Below are 20,433 nucleotides of genomic sequence, written 5' to 3' on the forward strand. Positions count from 1 at the left end.
CGTGGTTTGTTTTTGGTTACTTTGTAGCTGAACTGTAATGTTATAACATGATGATTCTAAACCAAGAGACACAGGGGCGTAGCTATCGTTTTGATATCGGGGGTGGCAAAAAGCTTGCAAGGGGGGTTTTACCCCTGCTGCCCCCTTTCCGCTAGTTACACCCCTGGTGAGACAGCTTTTGATGGACTGGCTGAAGTCCCCCCCCCCCCTAGGTCCCTGATACCAGACTGCCACCAAGGTCCAGTCCTCAGATCGCAGTAAGTATGTAGCGAGTGAAATGGCCTGATATTGTCAGGATGAGTAGTCTTAGGGGAATTTTAGAGTTGGGTTTTTGGTGGCCAGATTAAGCCATACTCAGTGATAAAACCATTCAATTGTGAACTCATCAAGTGTGATCATCTAGCTGAGAGATGTGGATTCATACAGGTGATAAACCATCCGATCACTCCAGTTAATGGGTGATATGAATAAAGACTAGCAAATGCGTTTACTTCAATTTTGTACAGAAAGGCCTAGTGTAAATGTACATGGAGTTTTAGATAAAAGCATTTGCCAGTCTTTATTCATTTCACCCAATGTCACCGGTCATCTTAGGGATGGGGATTCATACTGGTGATAAACCATTCAATACTAACTCTAGTGAGTGCGGTCATCTGAGAGATATGGATTCATACAGGTGATTAACCATCCAATGGGAACTCAAGTTAATGTCGTTATCTGAGGTACATGGAATCCTACAGGTAATAAACCATTCAATGTAAACTGAAGTAAATGTGGTCATCGTAGGGATGTGGATTCATACTGATGATAAGCCATTCAATGCTAACTCTAAGTGAGTGCAGTCATCTGAGAGATAAGGATTCATACTGGTGACAAACCGTTCAATGGGAACTCTAGTGAGTGCAGTCATCTGGGAGATAAGGATTCGTACTGGTGACAAACCATTCAATGGGAACTCAAGTTAATGTGGTCATCCGAGGGATGTCGATTCATACTGGTGATGAAACATTCAATGGGAACTCAAGTTAATGTGGTCATCTGAGAGATGTGGATTCATACTGGTGATAAACCATTCAATGGGAACTCAAGTTAATGTGGTCATCCGAGGGATGTCGATTCATACTGGTGATGAACCATTCAATGGGAACTCAAGTCAATGTGATCATCTGAGGGATGTGGATTCATACTGGTGATAAACCAATCATGGGAACTCTAGTTAATGTGATCATCTGAGGGATGTGGATTCATACTGGTGATGAACCATTCAATGGGAACTCAAGTTAATGTGGTCATCTGAGGGATGTGGATTCATACTAGTGATGAACCATTCAATGGTAACTCAAGTTAATGTGGTCATCTGAGTGATGGATTCAAGCTGGAGATGAACCATTCAATGTGATGGCAAATTATTTCAGTAATCAGAGGAATGATTGATTCATGCTTGAGTTAAACTATTCAAGTACTCTGGTTTATCTACAACATTAATTCATCCCTGAGATGACCACATTAACTTGAGTTTATCTCCAGTATGAATCCATATCCCTCAGATGATCACATTAACATGAGTTGTACGACACAGTTTTGGTTTCGCTCAAGTTAAGGTTAATTTCTAATTCTTTCTGTGGCTCTTGATTATATTATTTTGTAATTTATCATGTAATTTTTTAATCCAAGATATTAATCCCCAAAAGAATCTTTAATGTATTAACAAAAGCTGTATCTTGTTGAAAACAAACAAATCAAATGAACCACATCATGACTTACTACAGGGTGTTAATCGAGTAGTACTGCCAGTTTTAAATTAATCTTTTTTGACTGAATTCTTTCAAAAAGAAGTTTGGCAATGAAGAGTGTGAATAAATGGCTAGTAAGTACTAGTATCATTGAAGTTTTCACCATTTTTAGCTCACCTCTTAGCAGAGGTGAGCTTATCCCATACCGTGGCGTCCGTCGTCCGTCGTCGTCGTCGTCGTCGTCGTCCGTCGTCGTCCGTCGTCCGTTAGCAGGGCACGTTTCGTAACTGTTAGAGCTATTGAGTTGAAACTTGGTACACATGTACCCTTATGTAATGACACCTTGGAGACTAAGTTTCGGTCCGATTCGTTTCATGGTTTGGCCACCAGGGGGCCAAACGTTAAAAGTGAAAATATGCAATATCTCCCTTAATAGTAGTCGGGAAATTTTGAAAAAAATATGGTAGGTACTTCTAGCAAAGGTGCATCATATATCCTCCGGGTTTTTGATTTGCCCTCCTTTTCAAGGTCACAGAGGTCAAATGGTGTAAATTGGCTGTTAGGATGTAACGATGGCACGTTTCTAAACTGCAATGACTATTGATCCCAAATTTGGTACACATTTACCCCTTAGTCAGGTAATCTCTTAATTTGAATTTTCATTAAATCACCTTTCAATCAGATATTTTGATAAAACAATAATGGGCTTCAGGAAAGAAGCTACGGACATAGAGCCCTGACAAGATATTCGGCAGCCACCATGAGGACACTATCTCATACCTTCGGAAGGATGCCATCACATGGTAATATAAACAAGTCAATTTCAGTTTTTCAAATGTCCTTTATTAGGTGTAGCCTTTGGCCTGATTTAGAGATCGTGAGCTCTCTGTTGAGGAACAATTTTCCAACGTTGTTTTTGCGACACCAATTACAGGGCGATTTTCATCAAACTCACGGTGATGATAGTTTGGACCAATCTTATAGTTAATAAAACAATGAAATGTTGTAAAAAGAACTAGACAATATGGAATGTTCGTGACCTTATCTGTTATACATTATTCTACAAATGTAAGCTTGCTCTTCCGAAGGATTGCATCATTCAGAAATATGGTTTTTACAAGGAAAAATGCTTTGAAATCATGAAAACTGTCGTACTTTGTAGATTCTAAACAAATGGGACTGGGAGGGCAAAGGAACAGCCTCATCATGTGCAATGGGGCCAAATAAAATGGGTCATTCTTTGACAGATCCATCAACTTCCCTGAAATGTTTCTATCATATCTCGGCAAGGAATTTATCATTACTGGTTGCAAGTATTAAACTCAATCACTTCATTCAGAATAGTGACATTGGGTTTATTTAAATGACCATCAATCAAACTCCATGCAGTTAAGCTTTTCTGAATGAACCAAATTCGATCATAATCTTGATGAATTTAATGATCACATGGACTTTGAGGGGCATTATACTTTTCTGGCGTCAAGTGCTATTATTCCATGAAATGAACCTTTGAAAATTGTAAATCGTGCATGAATGATACATTAATATGCATTCAGTAGATGTAAAAGTGTGTTGTTTAACTAATATTTAAGCAGTATTATGGTGACACCTTTTTCTGCATTACAATATAAAGAATGGTTAAAACTATCACCCGTGTAGTTCAGATGAAAATCACATTGTAACAGTATTCTAACACCTGGATTTAGAATGAACCGCACTTTACAGGGTAAATGCAACATGTGCCAACGAACCCTCGTCTTGAATTCAGCGGTTATGGTTAGGCCGCTTGGGTTGGTGCAACATTGGTGTTGATTGTCTAACCGAAACCGCCTAGTTGGTCTACATTTTAGCTCAACCCTCGCGGTTTTGATGAGATAACCTAGAACCTCCGGTTCGGTATCAATTCCGAATAGAAAAAATGACTTGGAAAATTTCCTTAACAGAACTGCCCTTTTGACAAAATTTCTAAAATTCTACGGTCCGTTACCTCCCTCTGAAACTGAGAACTTAATCTGCTGATTTTCTAAGGATAGAATTTAAGTCATTGTAATGACATCAGGCATGTCAATGAGGGATTAGTGTTTCTCGCTACTCCAATTAAGCGGCGTTGAGAGTGCGAGTCCTGAACGAAGGTTTCAGAGAAGATGTTTTGGAAAAGTTCATTACTTTTGTAAAAAGTATCAGAAATTTGTCTTAAAACTATAGCACGTTTCTTAACCAGCATGAATTATCTACTAGATATCTATGCAGTGAGCACAATGGCCCTTTGACATTGAATTATCAACTGAGCATGTGGACCTACAATCTTAATTTCACGTTGTCTTTATCTTTTCAGCGTGATGAGCCATCCCACAGAAGGGAGAAGGATGTTGTTGACTATAAGCACATCCCGACCAAGCTCCCATCGCCGTCAAGTAACAGTACGACGGTTAGATTGTATTCTGTCACCGTAGGCTTTATTGTTTTATCAAAATATCTGATTGAAAGGTGATTTAATGAAAATTCAAATTTTTCTGATGGTGAAAAAGGGAATATTTACCTTCCTTATGACAAGCATAGATTCTTTTAATCTATGCTTGGTTTATATGACCATGACTTATAAATACCATGGTTCAAAATCTCACACTTATCAAAAGAGGGAATTAAAGTTATCATTATGGGGGGTTCGGTTGTTTCTGGCTAACAAGCGAGCCAATAAGGTGTGTCAAAACTCAAACAAAATAATTTTCAAGTAAAATTTTGTGCTTAATATAAGAAGAAAGAACAATTTGGGGGGGGGGGGGTTGTTTGTGGCTACCAGAGGAGCCAACACCCGCCTTGGGCATATCAGGACCCTGAAATTCTTTTCAGGCAAAAGTAATTTTTCTGCTAAAAAAATCACCAAATTCATCAGATCGATATTCATTTGATTATATCCATCCCTTTAGACATGGGGTCCTTTAGACATGGGGTCCATGTCTTCTTGTTTCGCTGACCCCACGAAACAAGAGCACATGTGTCTGATGGAACCGTAGGCCTTCATTCTGTTTCTTGATCTCATCAGTACCACAGAATCAACTGACCTGGTCTGGGTTCCGTTGCCCTGGACCTTATCACACTGTCTGGATCAGTTGCTCAGTACATGTACCCTCATGCTCGAGACAACTGACCAACAGTGATTTGTTGAATTTGAATTTTCCTCCTTCATAATTTCCTACCCGGGCGATGCCCGGTACCAAAAAATCTTGAAATACCAAAACATCTTTACAGTTGAACTAAAACAGTTAGTTGAACTCTCACTGTTTTATTGAAAATGAAACTTGCCAGAATATCAATTGAACTTTTGATATTTCTTATGAAAAGTTTTGAAAATTTGACAAACAGGACTGATCTTACCCTAGTGGTCACACTTGAAACAAAATTCAGTCTTTCTTCATTTTTATTCAAAAGACCTTTCATTGTAAGGGCATTGTCATGTTCTGGAGGTTGGGAAAGTATCTTCTAAACCCATCATGACAATTTTGGTTGGACAATTGATACTGAATTGATCGAGAAAAGTGTAATTTAAAACGTCAACTTTTAGACGTTTTAAAATTTTTGTCCTGAATGAATGTATTTGTAAATCCTGTATGTAAACTAAATATTTGTAAAATGTCTAAATAAAATGAGATCTATAGACTCCAAGACTTGGCAAAAAGTATGGTAAACCCAACTTTTAATATTTGCCATGTCAAGGTCACCTCTTTTGTCATGCAAATAACATGTCAGAACTGCTCCTTTTGTCATGCTAATTGGCAGCCGGCTCTGTCCAGTGACCATGGCAAATGTGGTTCTTTTGTTATTTAAATTAGGTCCTGCAAATCAACAGCAGTGACCAAACCTATTGTCAGCTAACATGGCTCACCTGAACAATAGGTTTTAATACAATAGCTATTCATGTATGATAAACATGATGAATGCGAAGAGGTTTAATGCCCACTCAAACCATTGTGGTGGAGTTAAGTCGAGTCTATTGTGTTTCATCTCAATTTAGCATTGTGTTGCAGGGACACTTATCAGTATTTCTTTGTGACATCTTGTAAAGAAGTTGATCATGTCCCAGGGATAGCGCTACGATCCTATCTCTTGGTCCTCTTCTTGTATTGGGCTTTCGGAGTGGTGAACATCAGCGCCAGTCACCTGTGTGGTGGTTGAGATGGCGACTCCCTCCGATTGCGTAGGTTTTCTCCTGGATTGCAGGATTCCTCCTACACGACATTCCAATTCGTCATGTGTATTCCTTGGAATGTACAAGAATAAAGTTTTTTGAAAGAGAAAGTGTTTTTTCTTATTGACTCACCTCTTTGGACACCGTCACTTATCGAATCTTTTCACTGGAGCCGTTGTGCTTACCAGATTTGACCTTGAAAAATAGGTCAAATAAAAAACCTGCTTCCTATGTTGGAAGTTGGAATTGACACACTTTTAGTGTTGTCAGTTTCAGTCGCCCCTGAGGTCATCTTACCTGGTGGATTATGCATAAAGTTGCAACGACCATAACCACTGCATTGGACTACAAGCTTATTGACCTTTGCACCCCAAGGAGAAGAGTCCATTGATCATAACCTTTGTTATGCCGAGGGCAGTTCAGTACCACACGACAGGAGCTGTTTTCATGCTGGGTAACACCATGGCATCAAAATGTGCCCTGTACACCCTAAATAACAAATGACGTTACCATTTGACTGTTTTTGCTGAGTGTAGGCCTACAGCAGGGTGTGCTTGTGACATGCTTGTCCGCAGTATCACAAAAGACAAACGTCAGACACTGCAGTACTGTACATCCTTACATACAATGTTTCGACAGGCTCAAGCCAGTTGAGAGGTGTACTTGTATGTAATAAAAATCATATTCAATTCATAACAAATTTGTTCACATCTCAAGCAGCTTACACAAAGGTTAAAGCAAAATGAACAGCACCTGGCTGGCTTCACAGTAGGTCTAACCCATGGTTTCAAAATGCACAAGAGCTTGGCTTATGAATTGCTTGTAAATAATACTTTGATCACTGGGACTGTTACCATGATTCACATGCTTCCAAGATACAAAAGGGTCGAGTAATACTAACTTCCTCAGGCCCTGCAATACATATGCTCTAGGTGATAGAAACCCTAAAGGCTAAAAGAGTATGAGTGGTTACCAGGACTCGTCCTATCAGCTCTCTAGAGTCTGGTGGCTTTTGCTTGTGCGCCGTCTGGGGGATGTGCATGAACTCCAGGACAAAGATTGTGATGTCCTGTCGGGAGTGTGATGCTGTTAGTCATCATAAGGGGGTTAATATGACCTTGAGCCCCGTTAGGTCATGTGGAAGCCTCAGAGACCAACGCCATGAATTGATAAAATTAGTCCTTCAATAAATACAGAATCATAAAATATATTCTAATAACTCATGTTTGGACATCCCTCTGCATTGAATGGTTAATCACCACTATGAATCAACATCTCTCAGATGACCAGTCACTGACACTTGAGTTTAGATTGTTTATCACCAGTATGAATCTATATCCGATTCCTCAGATGATCACTTTCACCTGAGTTCCCATTGAATGGTTTATCACCAGTATGAATCCTGACAGAAGCTAATAGAAGCCCAAGGCTTGTTCACATCTCAAGCAGCTCACGCAAAGGTTAAAGCAAAATGAACAGCACCTGGCTGGCTTCACAGTAGGTCTAAACCATGGTTTTCGAAATGCACAAGATCTTGGCTGATGAATTGCTTGTAAATAACACTTTGATCACTGGGACTGTTACCATGATTCACATGCTTCCAAGATACAAAAGGGTCTCCCCTCCCCCCGGACCCCTTCACAAATCTTACAGGGGCGACCCTCAGGCCTGTAAGATTTGTGAAGATTTTGAAACCTCCTATATGCAACACTGTAAACTAACCAAGTCCCCACACGTGTGCATTCGTATTTCCCGCGTAAGGAACTCATGACCTAATGGTGGCGACACCTGTTATTACTAGAAGAACTCCGACATCCCTCAATTAAATGTGTACATCGAGGATGTAACAAATCGCATTTCCTGGTCGGGGAAAAATGGGAAGTCACGAATAAAACTACATCACGAAATAATCTTTCTGATTTGCAGTCATCGATTTCTAGCATTATTTAGGAGGTATGTTTTAGATTCGATTAGAACGAAAGATGGAACGTTTCGGCCGTATTTCCTCGTTGAAACAACTACCGTACCGGCGAAGTCAATGAAGTGCTTCACTTTCATTTTCATCATGAATGATCATCATCCAATGTCATTATCATCTTTGTTTTGTAATAATTGTTTTGTCGTATCAGTAATTGCTCTTCTGTATGCTTAGCTGTGTAGTGTTTGTGTATGCAGGCCTAGTATTTCTGGATCTCAATTATACTCGGTAACATTCCAGCCAATCCAGGCATAGGCCTTTTCGACAAAAACGAATCGGAGCCCAAACATTAACATTACAAAACAACACACTCCCTGAATGAAGAGACCTTTGCCAAAAGTGAAGGGCCTTGGGCCTTACACCAGGCATTCTGAACCATCGGAGTTAATCGGTCCGTTACCTTCCCTCATACGTCTGGGTCGGCGGAGTGGATCCAAGGCTTGAGCCTAACTTAAACTTGAGGGTCAAGATATATGTACACCAGGCGGAGGAAGCCACTGCTGCGCCTATATCTAGGTTTGTTTCGGCAAGCAGTGGCTTCCTCTGCCTGGAGTAAAAGGGTCTATAGTTATAAGCTGACTCCGCTTTTGGACCATGCCCTAAGCCACTGCGACCCTTTGTTCCCGGTGAAAATCATGACTAGTCAGCGCCCTAACCAACTTCTACGAAAAGGTTTATTGGACTAGGTCAAGATAGGATGCATGCGCATAGGCCTAGTAAAAGACGGGTCGGAATTATCTGGCTTCCCTAAATAAACCAACGTTCTAGAGAGAGTATCCTGTTACACTTGTCTTGTCTTCTAAGGGGGGTTTCACTGCACTATTCGATCTATTATTAATCAAAGTAGGTCAATTAAATACATACGGAAATTTGAAAAATGACCTCGGACATAATTTTAATCTGCTTTTCAGTCTTGTAAAGGCCATGAACAAGTACATGTACTCTCAGTCCGATAGGAATAGTCACATTCTGAACATGTACTAGAAATAGAAATAGAACTTAGTTTCAAAAAAGTTAAATTTAGCTGGGCTATTGCCAAGTTCTAGCTGAAATGATGGTGCTGTTGGTTAACCCTAAAAATTGCTTAAATTGAAAGAATCCTGATGTTCTTCTTTTCCAGTTATCTGCCAGAAACAGAAAGTGCCATCAAAATGGCAAATGTTACTATCAAATATTTTGGGAGCCTAAAGCAGACCGACCCGACCAACCACCCTGTGACCATCATAGGACAAGTGAAGAACTTGAACTCTGTCAATTATGATGCTGTCAAGTGCAAGTTTGGTTCAAAGGTCACTGAAGAGGTAAATTTCAGCAGCAGTTCTCACTGGCTTGACAGAAAGGCTTACCTGCAAGACAGATAAAAACAATGCACTGGAAAGAACCACCATGGGTCAAATGGCTTGGAAGTTGGATTATAAAGAAAATTTCCAGAATTAGAATCCAATCAGTGATGACTCTACATGTAATGTCGTCATGGTACTGATAGAAAATGAGGACTAGGGTTGTGTCAATAATTTTGCCCCGAGTTATTTGGTGAAATTTCATTTTCCAATACCTGCAATTGGCATCTAGTAAAACAGCAGAGAAATTGTTTCAAGACAATGTAAGGAAAGGCAGTTGAAACAGCACATTGATGGCTTCGATTTGATTACCGGTAGTTATCAGTGGAAAAAGCTTATCTATTTGGATATCTTTTCAGACCTGGAAAGCCGCTGTTGCCAGCTTACACCCGTCGCCAACTGACTCCTGTGCTCTGTGGTTAAACAACGCCAATGTTGCCGCTCTACCGACAAAGTGCAGTCGCCACAATACGCCCTCCAGAAGCCATTCCTTGATGAAGATCGTCAAAGCCTACTTGATGGGCGGTGATGAATATTTCGTGGTGAGTGAAAGTGTAATGTCTGTGACCTTGAGCAGAACACATACGTATGATCCTACATCACTTCTCTCCAGCGTCAGTTGGAACTAGGAAGTTTTCCTACATGGGCAACCAGCAGTTCCTCCAAGATTTCTAGCTTCATACTGCATATGCCAGAACAAAATCCGAGCAGATTTTATTATAAAATAACGTTGAGATTGTTGGTTATGGTAATACGTTAAGGTCAAAGGTGTACGCCTGTTGACATGTTGGAATCCAAATCCCCCACAGACAAGTGTCTACTGGTACGGGCCTCTCAGTTGCTCTTGTGTAGACCAAGACGAAACAGACCATGGCCCTTTTCTCACAAACTTCTCCTAAGTCCTAAAATTCAAGTTTCTATTCTATAACAAATCTTCTTGTATATTTTTCAGATTGTGTGTGAGCGTTCCGATGCCTTTGCATCAGGTTGTGCCATTGCTAGAGCCTTGCCATTGTACTCGCAAAAGTCCCGCATCAGTACTTCAAAACGCACAGTGAACGTCGAATTCTTGCTTGTCGGTAGCGATAAGACTGTCCTGAGTGAGAGCGAGTTAACTTGTCTGTCTGATATGGCGCAGGGCATACGACTGGCAGCGAAGATAGTCGACATGCCATGCAGTGTGATGCACACTGATGCCTTTTTGGAGGTGAGTAAGAGGAAGGACAGCTTCATGCATGCTATAAGAGCAGATCTACAGCTTTTCAAATCAGACAAGTGTGCCAGCTCTCTTTAAAAAAATGTTTGCATCAAGCTGCTGTGTCAGCAGCCTGGGTCAGCCTGTTGGCTATCCTTTGTTTTAGCTTATAACCTTATAGTTGTGGTAAAGCCCTTGTGTTTTTGTAGTGGATTAAAGTATGTCTTGTGTGCTTTCAGGAAGCCCAAATAGTTGCTGATGATTTGGGAATTAAACCTGTCATTATACAAGGAGATGAACTTGAAGAGAGAGGTTTTGGAGGTAAGTGTCAGTGAGAGCAAAATTTGAACAGATCTCGACTGTACCAAGTTTCGGAGATTAGTGATTGCTACAGATATACACCTGGCTATTTGAAGAGTGTCTGTTGACATTTTCTTGCAGTACATCCAAGAACAGCCCTCTTGTCCGAAACCCTGTAGGTTTCAGTAGTCCAGCCCATCATTATATCAAGACAGTCGTTTAATCTCTTCATGTCTCTTCCTTCCTAGGACTGCATGGTGTTGGAAAGGCAGCAATCCATCAACCAGCACTATGTGTGCTCAGCCATCGTCCCGCAGGTGCTACTAAGACCATTGCCTGGGTCGGCAAGGGAATTGTCTATGACACTGGTGGTCTCTGTATCAAGGGAAAGGTAAGGTCAACTCTTTATAACCGGCACTTGCAAAGAATATTTGTTTTTACTCCAAAATTAAAGTCTACGGTATTTACTAAGCTCTCACCTAAAACAAATTTTATTGATCTCATTGATCATTCGAAGTTCCTTTGAGAATTTGGGATTTGTTTATTTGGCCTTACGGCATTTGGGATCACTGTTACGGTTTGAAGAACATTCGAGAATCGACGAGACATCCGCGAGATTCCGGTCGAAGATAGTCCTATCAAGTCGGTCAGGCAGAGGAGCCTCTTGGCTCAGTTGGTTTGCCCTTGGGGTTGCTTCATACTAACAAGCCCAAGTTCAAATCTGGACCACAACCTGGATGGAGAGAAGCAAGTGAGGTTAAAAGTGCATTGCTCAAGGACAAAGGCAGAACAGCTGTGATTCCTCCAAATGTCGAACCCACGACCTCCTGATTATGATGCACAACCACTACATACCGATTATCCCAACTGTTGTCAGTGCTGATGTCGTTCTTTCCTTCTTTGTTTATTTTCAGACCAGTATGCCAGGGATGAAGAGAGACTGTGGTGGGGCGGCAGCAGTGCTCGGAGCCTTCCATGCTGCTGTGAAACAGGTAGGTAGGGCGACTCTCTTCGATACCGTAGGTTTCATACGGGGTCTCCGGTTTCCTTCTACTGACATAATCACCCAATAGTGTTTATGGAGCTGTGAGAAAGGATTTGGTAAAAGGTGTCTACATGTAAGGTTTGTGATTTTGTTTCAGGGATTCACCGAAAATCTCCATGCCTTGTTGTGTTTGGCTGAGAATGCAATTGGGCCAGAAGCACAAAGACCAGATGACGTTGTCAAACTTTACTCAGGAAGGTATGTTGAAATAGCTACTGCGAAAACAGTAAAATATTTGCAAGTGGTATTTTTTCAGATCTTGTGAATAACCTGAAATAAAAGCGCTAAAAAATATTTTGTGACTGGAAAAATGGAAAGAATTTTTCACCACTATCCCTCTGTATAATATTTGTTCCTTGTCTGTTTATCTTTGAAAATAAAAAGTCATTTAAGTGCGACTGGGAAAACGCCATTCATATTGTTTATATTGTATATTGATTAAATCAGAGATTGTCTTCTTCTCATAGGACCGTTGAGATAAACAACACTGATGCAGAAGGCAGACTTGTCCTCGGAGATGGGGTGGCGTACGCGAGCAAAGAACTGAAGGCAGACGTGATTGTTGATATTGCTACGTTAACTGGTGCTCAGGGCATTGCTACTGGTAAGAACTCTTCTTTTACAAGAAAGAATTTCAGACTTTTTGCCACGTGTTATTGGCATCAAGACCATCCCTACTCCCTTGGTGACCTGAAAGTTCTGAATCATTTCTGGATGCAATTGTTATATTTGCAGGTAAATACCATGCGGCATTGCTCACCAATAATCCCGATTGGGAGGAGATATCTGTAGAGGCTGGTCGAGCGTCTGGAGACCTCATCCATCCTGTTCCCTACTGTCCCGAGATTCATTTCAGTGAATTTTCCAGTGCTGTCGCTGACATGAAGAATTCTGTAGCAGTAAGTATATGACAATTATTACCAGAACCTACTGTAAAACCGTGAAACCCTCTCATTTGGGAAGAGCTTTGGGACTGTTCCCAGAATTGACTGATTTTGATGTGAGTTCTCCCCAGTCTGACATCACAGAATTAGACCCCCCCCCCTCACCTGGGATTCACATCTCTATTTGACTATACCTTGTCCCTGGCATTGTTTCTCCATTACGTCTTGGGAATCATCTAACATCTCATCCATCAATTGACTCCTTTTTGATTCTAATGATATCACGTTATTTCAGGACCGCACCAACGCTCAGGTGTCCTGTGCCGGCTTGTTCATAGGCTCCCACATAGTTAGTGATCAAGCATTGTTCGAGTTCCCGTGTACCTGGCTCCACATCGACATGGCATATCCTGTACATTGTGTAAGTAAGAGAAAATGAGAAATTCAATAATTGGGGCTAGTCCGTTTATAGGTTGTTATTGAGGTTAGTCCTTGGGATACTACCTAGGTGAGACATGAGCTTGACATCGTTTGATTCAGAGCTCCAGATGTGTGGTGGCTTGGGCCTCTGACTAAGGTCAAGAGGTCCCTGGTTCGATCCTAACATTGGTGTGAGACTCAAGGGACGCCTCTTAGCATTACATGCCTTACTCCACCTGGGTGTATGAATGGTTAGCGTCCGGAAATGCTTGGGTTGTAGTGCTGATTGGGTTACTCATTGAGTCCTAATGAAAAGTTTCAGAGTAAACTGGGGTTAAAGTGAAAATTCAGATGATAATCTGTACTTACCATTGCTGGTATCTGACTGTTAACCTCAAATGTTAAAATGTTGAAAAGGGTCACAATGGCCGAGGTTCTTTCTCAATATCGGCTGAGTACTGTACTTATGGACCTCTGGTTATCACCTTGATGTATCCTTCCCATTTATTACAGGGTGAAAGGGCAACGGGCTACGGGGTTGGCCTTCTGAACACGCTGTTCGGACACCTATCCCAGAGTACATTGCTGCAATACGTGGCGCCACAGGCGATAGATGGTGAATCAAGCGAGAGAGACGAGAACGCCTTGAAGAAAATTCGTTTGGTTTAGGACTAGCTACGATAGTGTGATATCAAGAAAGTGACAGAATTTGGACCCTTATTCAATTCATGATTATTAAACATTCTGCCAGTGCACTTTGTGCCAAAAATCATGTACTCTCTCCGCATATTGTATCAGGCTTTCTTCTTTAGGCCAGCAAGTACCCAAAGATTCAGGGGTATTTTTGCAACTACATGTAGGTCATGTTCAAATATGAAATAAACAAAATGTAGAGTGTATTTTAGTGTGGGCTGTCCTGCTCTTAAAGGTCAATGTGCAATGCCGTTTATTAAAATTTGAAATTTGAAAATTTTCGATTACATAAATACGCATTCGATAGAATTTTCTGCACTACTTTGAGTAGATAGATATACGATTACTATAAACACCATGTTTCAGCAAATTTCTATGTATATTAACTGCACTACAGCATTTCTGTTTTCCTGGATCACAAATAATTACAAACGGCATACTCCTTTAAACTATATTTTAGTTGGTGTAGATTTCCATTGGGGACCAACTAATTGGTCACTTTTGCTGGCTTCTCATTTGTACGAATATATTGATATAAGAAGTATTTTTTATTTAGTTTGATACTTAAAAGGTAGCTCTAGATTATTATTTTATTAAACGGTTAACCTGTCCAATTACTCTTGAATATCTGACAATTATCTTTGCCAGAACAAAGAAGACACATTTTAGTGGTCAACTTCTCCAGTTGCTTTTTGGGAACTCAAATTTAGAATCAAATTGTCAGAAGAGTACATGGGGGTGGGTCTTTAAATGTGCTAGGAGAATCTGTGTGAATGCTGTATACATGATATGAAAATGATGTTTTTCACTGTGGATTGCTTTACCCGTACTTTCAATAAATATTTATCACAAATGAGTTGGTTCTTTTTATCTGTCAATGTTAACCAGATCTTATTGTGACCACGCCACCACGTAGGTTCTTTCAGGGTGTCAATTGAAGCTCTTTCTCACTGTCCAAGTACAGCCAAAACAGGTTCAATAAAACAACAATTCATGAGGGGTCACTGAATTTTATTTTGGATTCGTTTTCCAAAATGTCTCACCGACTAACTCGGATGAGAAGGTGTCAGTACTTCCATCGAGTTTTGTGAATGGTCTTGGAACAGGACTAGACAAAGACGATGCAGACAGTAGTTTCAATATTGGACTTCATTGCCATTCGATGCCCGGATTCAGGTACACTGCAACTGGCCCCGGTTGAAAAATTGCCCATGCAAAGTTTTTGAAACACACTGTAGCATTTAGACCCCAGCGCCTCCTGTGGACTGTTCGTGAAACTGCAATAGTGTCGCAATGGCTGACGCTGTGGACGAAGGGTAAGGAACCTTTCCATTTTACCTCGATCTCATCTTGGAGGAATTCTACTTCAAGATCTCATGATCTCAGAATGTTAAAAAATGTGTGAACTATTCAGAAAGCATGACTCTATCGGGTAGAAGGATGAATCATCAAGATGACTAGACCAGTTGTGTCAAAATGCTGTAGTGTAAATCGGTGAATGCTTATACTAAAACTTTACTTTAAACTTCATGTACATTTTACACGAGTCATCTCTGTAGAAAACTGTAGTAAAAGCATTTACTAGTCTTTATAAATATTAGCCATGTAGCTGTGAGTATGTACATAGGCTACATGCGCTGCATGTATGGTGGCCACAATGTGATGTGTAATACTGTGTTACATCATGATGACTCTGCATAACTGAATTGCATCTAACTTTGGCCTGCCTCGAAGTTATAGGCCTAGTGCCGTGGTGTTGATTCAAAACTAGTCTCGACCTTTTTGTAGGAATTTCATAGTTTGTTTGAAGTTTCAGTTTGGTGGCCTAGGCCCTGACCAGTCCCTCCCATGCATTTCGCCTGTAACATAACAAAGGCATCAAATGATTTAAAGCAAGCCAAAGTGTCACAGTGGCTCACTATGGCTGAGGCCTTCTGACATGTTTGAGTGTGTGCATTCGACTCGTTTCCAGTGGGTTAAAATCTTATACTAGATTGTTTGGTTTTCAATTTCAGAGGTGGTGGTTGGTTTAGCTGGTTGCGGTGGCGTCCCACCTCCACTGTATCTCTTGCACAGGCCGAACAAAAACTCTTGAAAGGTAAGGAGTGGATATAAATTTGCAGCCACACCTGCAATGAATCGGAGTGACTCACTCTTCCTAGTCTGTGGACAAATCCAGTCAGGACCCTTTCAATTCATCACATCCTTCACATTGCAAAACTGGGCTCTTTGAAACCGACCCAAAATGACCTGACCATGCAGAGCTAGGAAGATGAAAGATTTGGGAGCTCATGCATATAACACTGTCATGTGTGGGGGGCGCAGGAGAATATCATGTGGCCTTGTCACATGTATTGATTAATTTCTTTCTACTCTACTCTCCAGGGTTGAAAAGTGTGTTGTCTTCAAAATATGTGTGGATTGCTGGCAATAAAAAACGGATATGGACTGTCTGGACAAACCCAAACAACACAGACAAAACACCGGTTGTTTTCGTTCACGGAATGGGAGGTGGTGTTGGCTTATGGGCTCTAAATATAGATGGCGTGGCGGAACAGAGACCTTTCTATGCGTTCGATCTTTTAGGTTTCGGCCGAAGCAGCAGAGCTGAGTTTAGTCAAGATGCCGTTTTGGCAGAGAAAGACTTCGTAGAGTCGATTGAAGACTGGCGCAAAGAAATGGGACTAGAGCGCTTTGTTTTGTTGGGGCATAGTCTCGGCGGCTATTTAGCTAGCTCGTACTCGTTACGATATCCACAGTACGTCAAACACTTGATATTAGTTGATCCGTGGGGATTTCCAGAGCGGGTTCAGGATCCGGAAAGACTGTATAGGATACCTATTTGGGCAAGAACTGTTGCGGCGCTTTTGCAGCCGTTTAACCCACTGGCAGTTGTGAGATTTGCTGGACCTTGGGGTGAGTAAATCCAGTACAGTATGTTGTGAACTGCCAAATAGTTTTGGGCATCTCAAAACCAGGATTTTGTTCGGGAAGACCAGCAGAAATATCTGTCCTTTAAATTTAGTGAGGTGTCCGGATTACAAAGGTCAAATCATGTAGAAATGACCCATTTGGGACTAAAATTACCATCCCTCAGAGAGGGTGTGTGCACAGGGGTGTCTGTTAATAGAGATTCCACAGTTCTTTGACGTTCGAGTTCTCCCAATAAAAACATGTTTTGTTAAAAAATGATAGCACTTGGTAGATTTTCTGGAAGTTAAGTTGTCCTTTCTTCTTTTTTACAGGACCAGGTTTAGTTCAGCGATTCCGGCCAGATTTCAAAAAGAAGTATTCAGGGTTTGTTGAAGATGACAGTATTATATTTGACTACATCTACCATTGCAATGCTCAATATCCGAGGTGAGTTTTCATGTCCGGGTTTGTTTAGGAACAGTCCTACACACTCCATCAAAATTGTTAAGGCTCTCATCGAAACATCAAACTGTTAGAGGCTGTCTTCTCAGTATAAACTGGTCCATCTTCCCAGTATAAACTGGTACTTATTTTACTCTTGGGTGTGAGAAGGAATAAGAGTTAAGGGACTTGCACAAGGATGCTGAGATGAAACAATGGTGATCATTCTGCCAGTCGATCCCAGAACCTCCTGATTATGAATGTATTGCTCTGACGCCTGTGCCACCAATCTCCTTTCATGAACTTGGCTAATTTTCAAATCGTCTATTACTTTACAGTGGCGAGACGGCTTTCAAAACTATGTCGATACCATTCGGTTGGGCAAGGAACCCCATGATACACCGTGTGAAGGAGATAGACCGGTCCATACCTATGACAATTGTATATGGGTCAAGATCATGGGTTGATAACTCAACAGGGAATCTAGTTAAATTTCTACGTGAGGATGCTCATGTTGACGTTCAGGTGAGTAAAATTTCTATTCTTCGAATGCTGCATAGTTGCTATACAATATACTGCCAGCTTATAAACATTCTGAAACAGCGACAATAAATGGACCGTGAACTTTTAAAATTGCAGTTAAACAACTCTGTTAAGGCTTCTGCAACTGACAAAAGTTCTAGCCAAAGATTGCTTCAACTGGTCTGGCTTCGGAAAAATCTATCGATCAGCTTGTCCTCCATAAATCATTGATGTTATCATCTTAATTTTTCAGCTGATCAAGGGAGCAGGTCACCATGTTTACGCTGACCGGGCGGAAGCGTTCAACAGTCTGGTAAACAAAGTCTGTGATAGTGTCGACGAGCGAAATGACCGTGGAGAGAAAAACAGTGATGAAACAGCGTCTTGATTTTCATTCTTTCAGTAGTGTCAGTCTTTCTGTACTCTTAACAAAAAACCGTTGGGGAAACCGTGATAGAACGATATATCTATCATGATTTATTACTAATATTTATTGTTACCTATACTATGTATAAAAGTGGCATTATGAAAACAAATAGATGGTGATGTATACCATGTTATGAAAAATGATAATGTTATTATGTAATCACGTTCTCCTGTGAAGCCACAGATAAAGAACTGACATTGAAAACTCTATTTCTGAAGAACTTGGACAAAACTATGGTGGTTTTAGAAAACTTACTGTGGCATAGCAAATCGTCTTGGTGCTGCACAGAGATGAACCTGAGTTGTGCTCTGCATCAGCGTGGAACATTGGCTAAAATCAGGGCAGCATTCATTATATATGTGTCATACATGCATGTTGATGATTTAACAAGTAGATATTTTAAAGATATATTCTTTGTTGTTACATGTACATGTACATGATGAAAATGATCTTGTTACATCCTCCTGCCACCTGCTAGAGGTTGTGAGGGACGGAAAACTAGGTTGTAAAAGGCAGGGGGAAAGGTTTTAAAAGGTGGGGGACTATTTCCTCCTTACTAGACTAGCCACATGTTCAAAACACTAAGGACTATACATGTAACTCCTGCTTCATCAGCTACAGGTTTTAAGAGACTGGGGACCAAGTTTCGAAAGACGGGACAAAGTTGGGAAAAGTCCGGAGATGATTCCTCCTGATCTTTGTTACAAAAGGCATAGGTTGTGTAACCTCCGCCTTCACCAGCTACAGGTTTTGAGAGACTGGGGACCAAGTTGTAAATGACAGGGGACCAAGTTTTAAAAGACAGGGATGGGGTTATAAAACATTGAGGGACATTCTCCTTTCTACACAAGGAGCTGTTTGTGAAAAACCAGGGACTATACTTACTTTCACCAGTTTCTACAGGTCGCGAGAGGTGGGAGGGGGTAAATTTGTAAAAGATCAGAGGACTAATCCTCCTTGCTCTGCAATGCACAGCTGGTGAACAACTAGGGACTATACCGCCAGGTTCACCAGCTAGAGGTTGTGAGAGACGGAGTTCAGAGTTGTAAAAGACTGGGTATCAATGCAAGCTGTGGAAGATTAGGGGACTACTCCTCCTAGCTACACAAAGCATAGGTTGTGACAGACACGGGACTAGCGCTCCTGCTTCAGATCATTGGAGACGGACAAAATTGTGAAACATGAGTCTAGTCCTCCTTGCTGCACAAGCCAAAAAATGAAAAAGACGAGTGACTATACCTCCTGCTGCATGTGTGATAGACAGGGAACCAAGTTTTGAAAGACAGGGAATCAAGTTTTGAAAGACGGGAGGACTATTCCTCCTTGCTACACTAGCCATCTGTTTTGGTGAAAGACCAATGACTAGCCCCCCTGCTACACCAGCTGATAGTTTTGAACGACAAGACTATACCACTGGTTGTGAAAGACTGGTACTAATAACTCGTACTAAGCCAGCCCCAAGTTGGGAAAGACAGGGACTATTCCTCCAGTCTTCACCCAGCTGCAAGTTGTAAAATGCAGGGGACCGTCTTTTAAAACCTGTGTGGTTTCAAACTTGTGTTTTTTGAAGATGGGAGTATTTCCCATACCACATCAACCACAGGTTGTGAAAGACAGGCGGTCGACGACGTCACCTACTTCACCACTTAGGATTGTGAAAAAGACGGGGGACAATTCTTCCTCCTACACCAGCCAAAAGCTCTGAAAGACAGGCGACGATTTTGCCTGCTTCACCTAGCCGTAGGTTGTGAAAGACGGGGACAAATTCCTGCTGATCCACCACCTACAAGTTGTAAAAAAACGGGATAATATACCTCCTGCTTCACCAGCTATAGGTTGTGAGAGACAGGGTTAACATAGTTGTAAAAGACTGGGTATCAATGCAAGCTGTGGAAGATTAGTGGACTACTCCTCCTTGCTACACAAGACAAAAAATGAAAAACTTTGTCCGTCTCCAATGACCTGAAGCAGGAGCTCTAGTCCCGTGTCTGTCACAACCTATGATCCACCACCCACAAGTTGTAAAAGACGGGATAATATACCTCCTACAAACGGTTGTGTAAGACCAGAGACTACCCTGTTTCACCAGCTACAAGTTGTGAAAGACAGGGGAGCTAGTTCTCAAAGACAGGAGACCATCTAGTCGTGAAATACAGGGAATATTCCTCCTGCTACACCAGCAACATGTCGTTAAATGCAGGCAAATATACCCCCTGCAAGAACAACCAGCGGCTGCATAAAACCAGAGATTATACCCCAGGCATGCTTCACCGCCTGCATGTTGTGAGAGACACGGACCAGCTGGTGGTGAAGCACAGGGGACGAAGTTGTGACAGACAGAGGACCATACCTCCTT

General features: G+C 41.3%; 2 protein-coding genes across 3 annotated transcripts; both read left to right on the forward strand.

The window, feature by feature from the left end:
* Positions 1-7,760: 7,760 nt before the first annotated feature.
* On the forward strand, positions 7,761-14,627 carry LOC135495945 (probable aminopeptidase NPEPL1). Its single transcript, XM_064784988.1, has 12 exons — positions 7,761-7,872; positions 9,018-9,198; positions 9,597-9,779; positions 10,190-10,444; positions 10,672-10,753; positions 10,981-11,123; positions 11,647-11,724; positions 11,875-11,975; positions 12,245-12,381; positions 12,513-12,676; positions 12,957-13,082; positions 13,595-14,627. Exons 2-12 carry the CDS (start codon positions 9,049-9,051, stop codon positions 13,748-13,750), a joined length of 1,575 nt encoding a protein of 524 aa, XP_064641058.1. The 5' UTR covers positions 7,761-7,872; positions 9,018-9,048; the 3' UTR covers positions 13,751-14,627.
* Positions 14,628-15,057: 430 nt separating this feature from the next.
* LOC135495719 ((Lyso)-N-acylphosphatidylethanolamine lipase-like) lies at positions 15,058-18,485 on the forward strand. 2 transcript variants are annotated; one of them, XM_064784590.1, is made up of 6 exons: positions 15,058-15,090; positions 15,790-15,872; positions 16,160-16,690; positions 17,020-17,134; positions 17,467-17,653; positions 17,904-18,485. In XM_064784590.1, the coding sequence occupies exons 1-6, from the start codon at positions 15,068-15,070 to the stop codon at positions 18,036-18,038; spliced, it is 1,074 nt and encodes a 357-aa protein (XP_064640660.1). In that variant the 5' UTR covers positions 15,058-15,067; the 3' UTR covers positions 18,039-18,485. The 2 variants fall into 2 exon arrangements, with proteins under 2 accessions (XP_064640660.1, XP_064640659.1); XM_064784589.1 differs by lacking the exon at positions 15,058-15,090 and adding an exon at positions 15,148-15,268.
* The last annotated feature ends 1,948 nt before the right edge of the window (positions 18,486-20,433 follow it).

Source organism: Lineus longissimus, chromosome 11 (genome assembly GCF_910592395.1).
Source record: "Lineus longissimus chromosome 11, tnLinLong1.2, whole genome shotgun sequence".
NCBI classification, from domain to species: Eukaryota; Metazoa; Nemertea; class Pilidiophora; order Heteronemertea; family Lineidae; genus Lineus; species Lineus longissimus.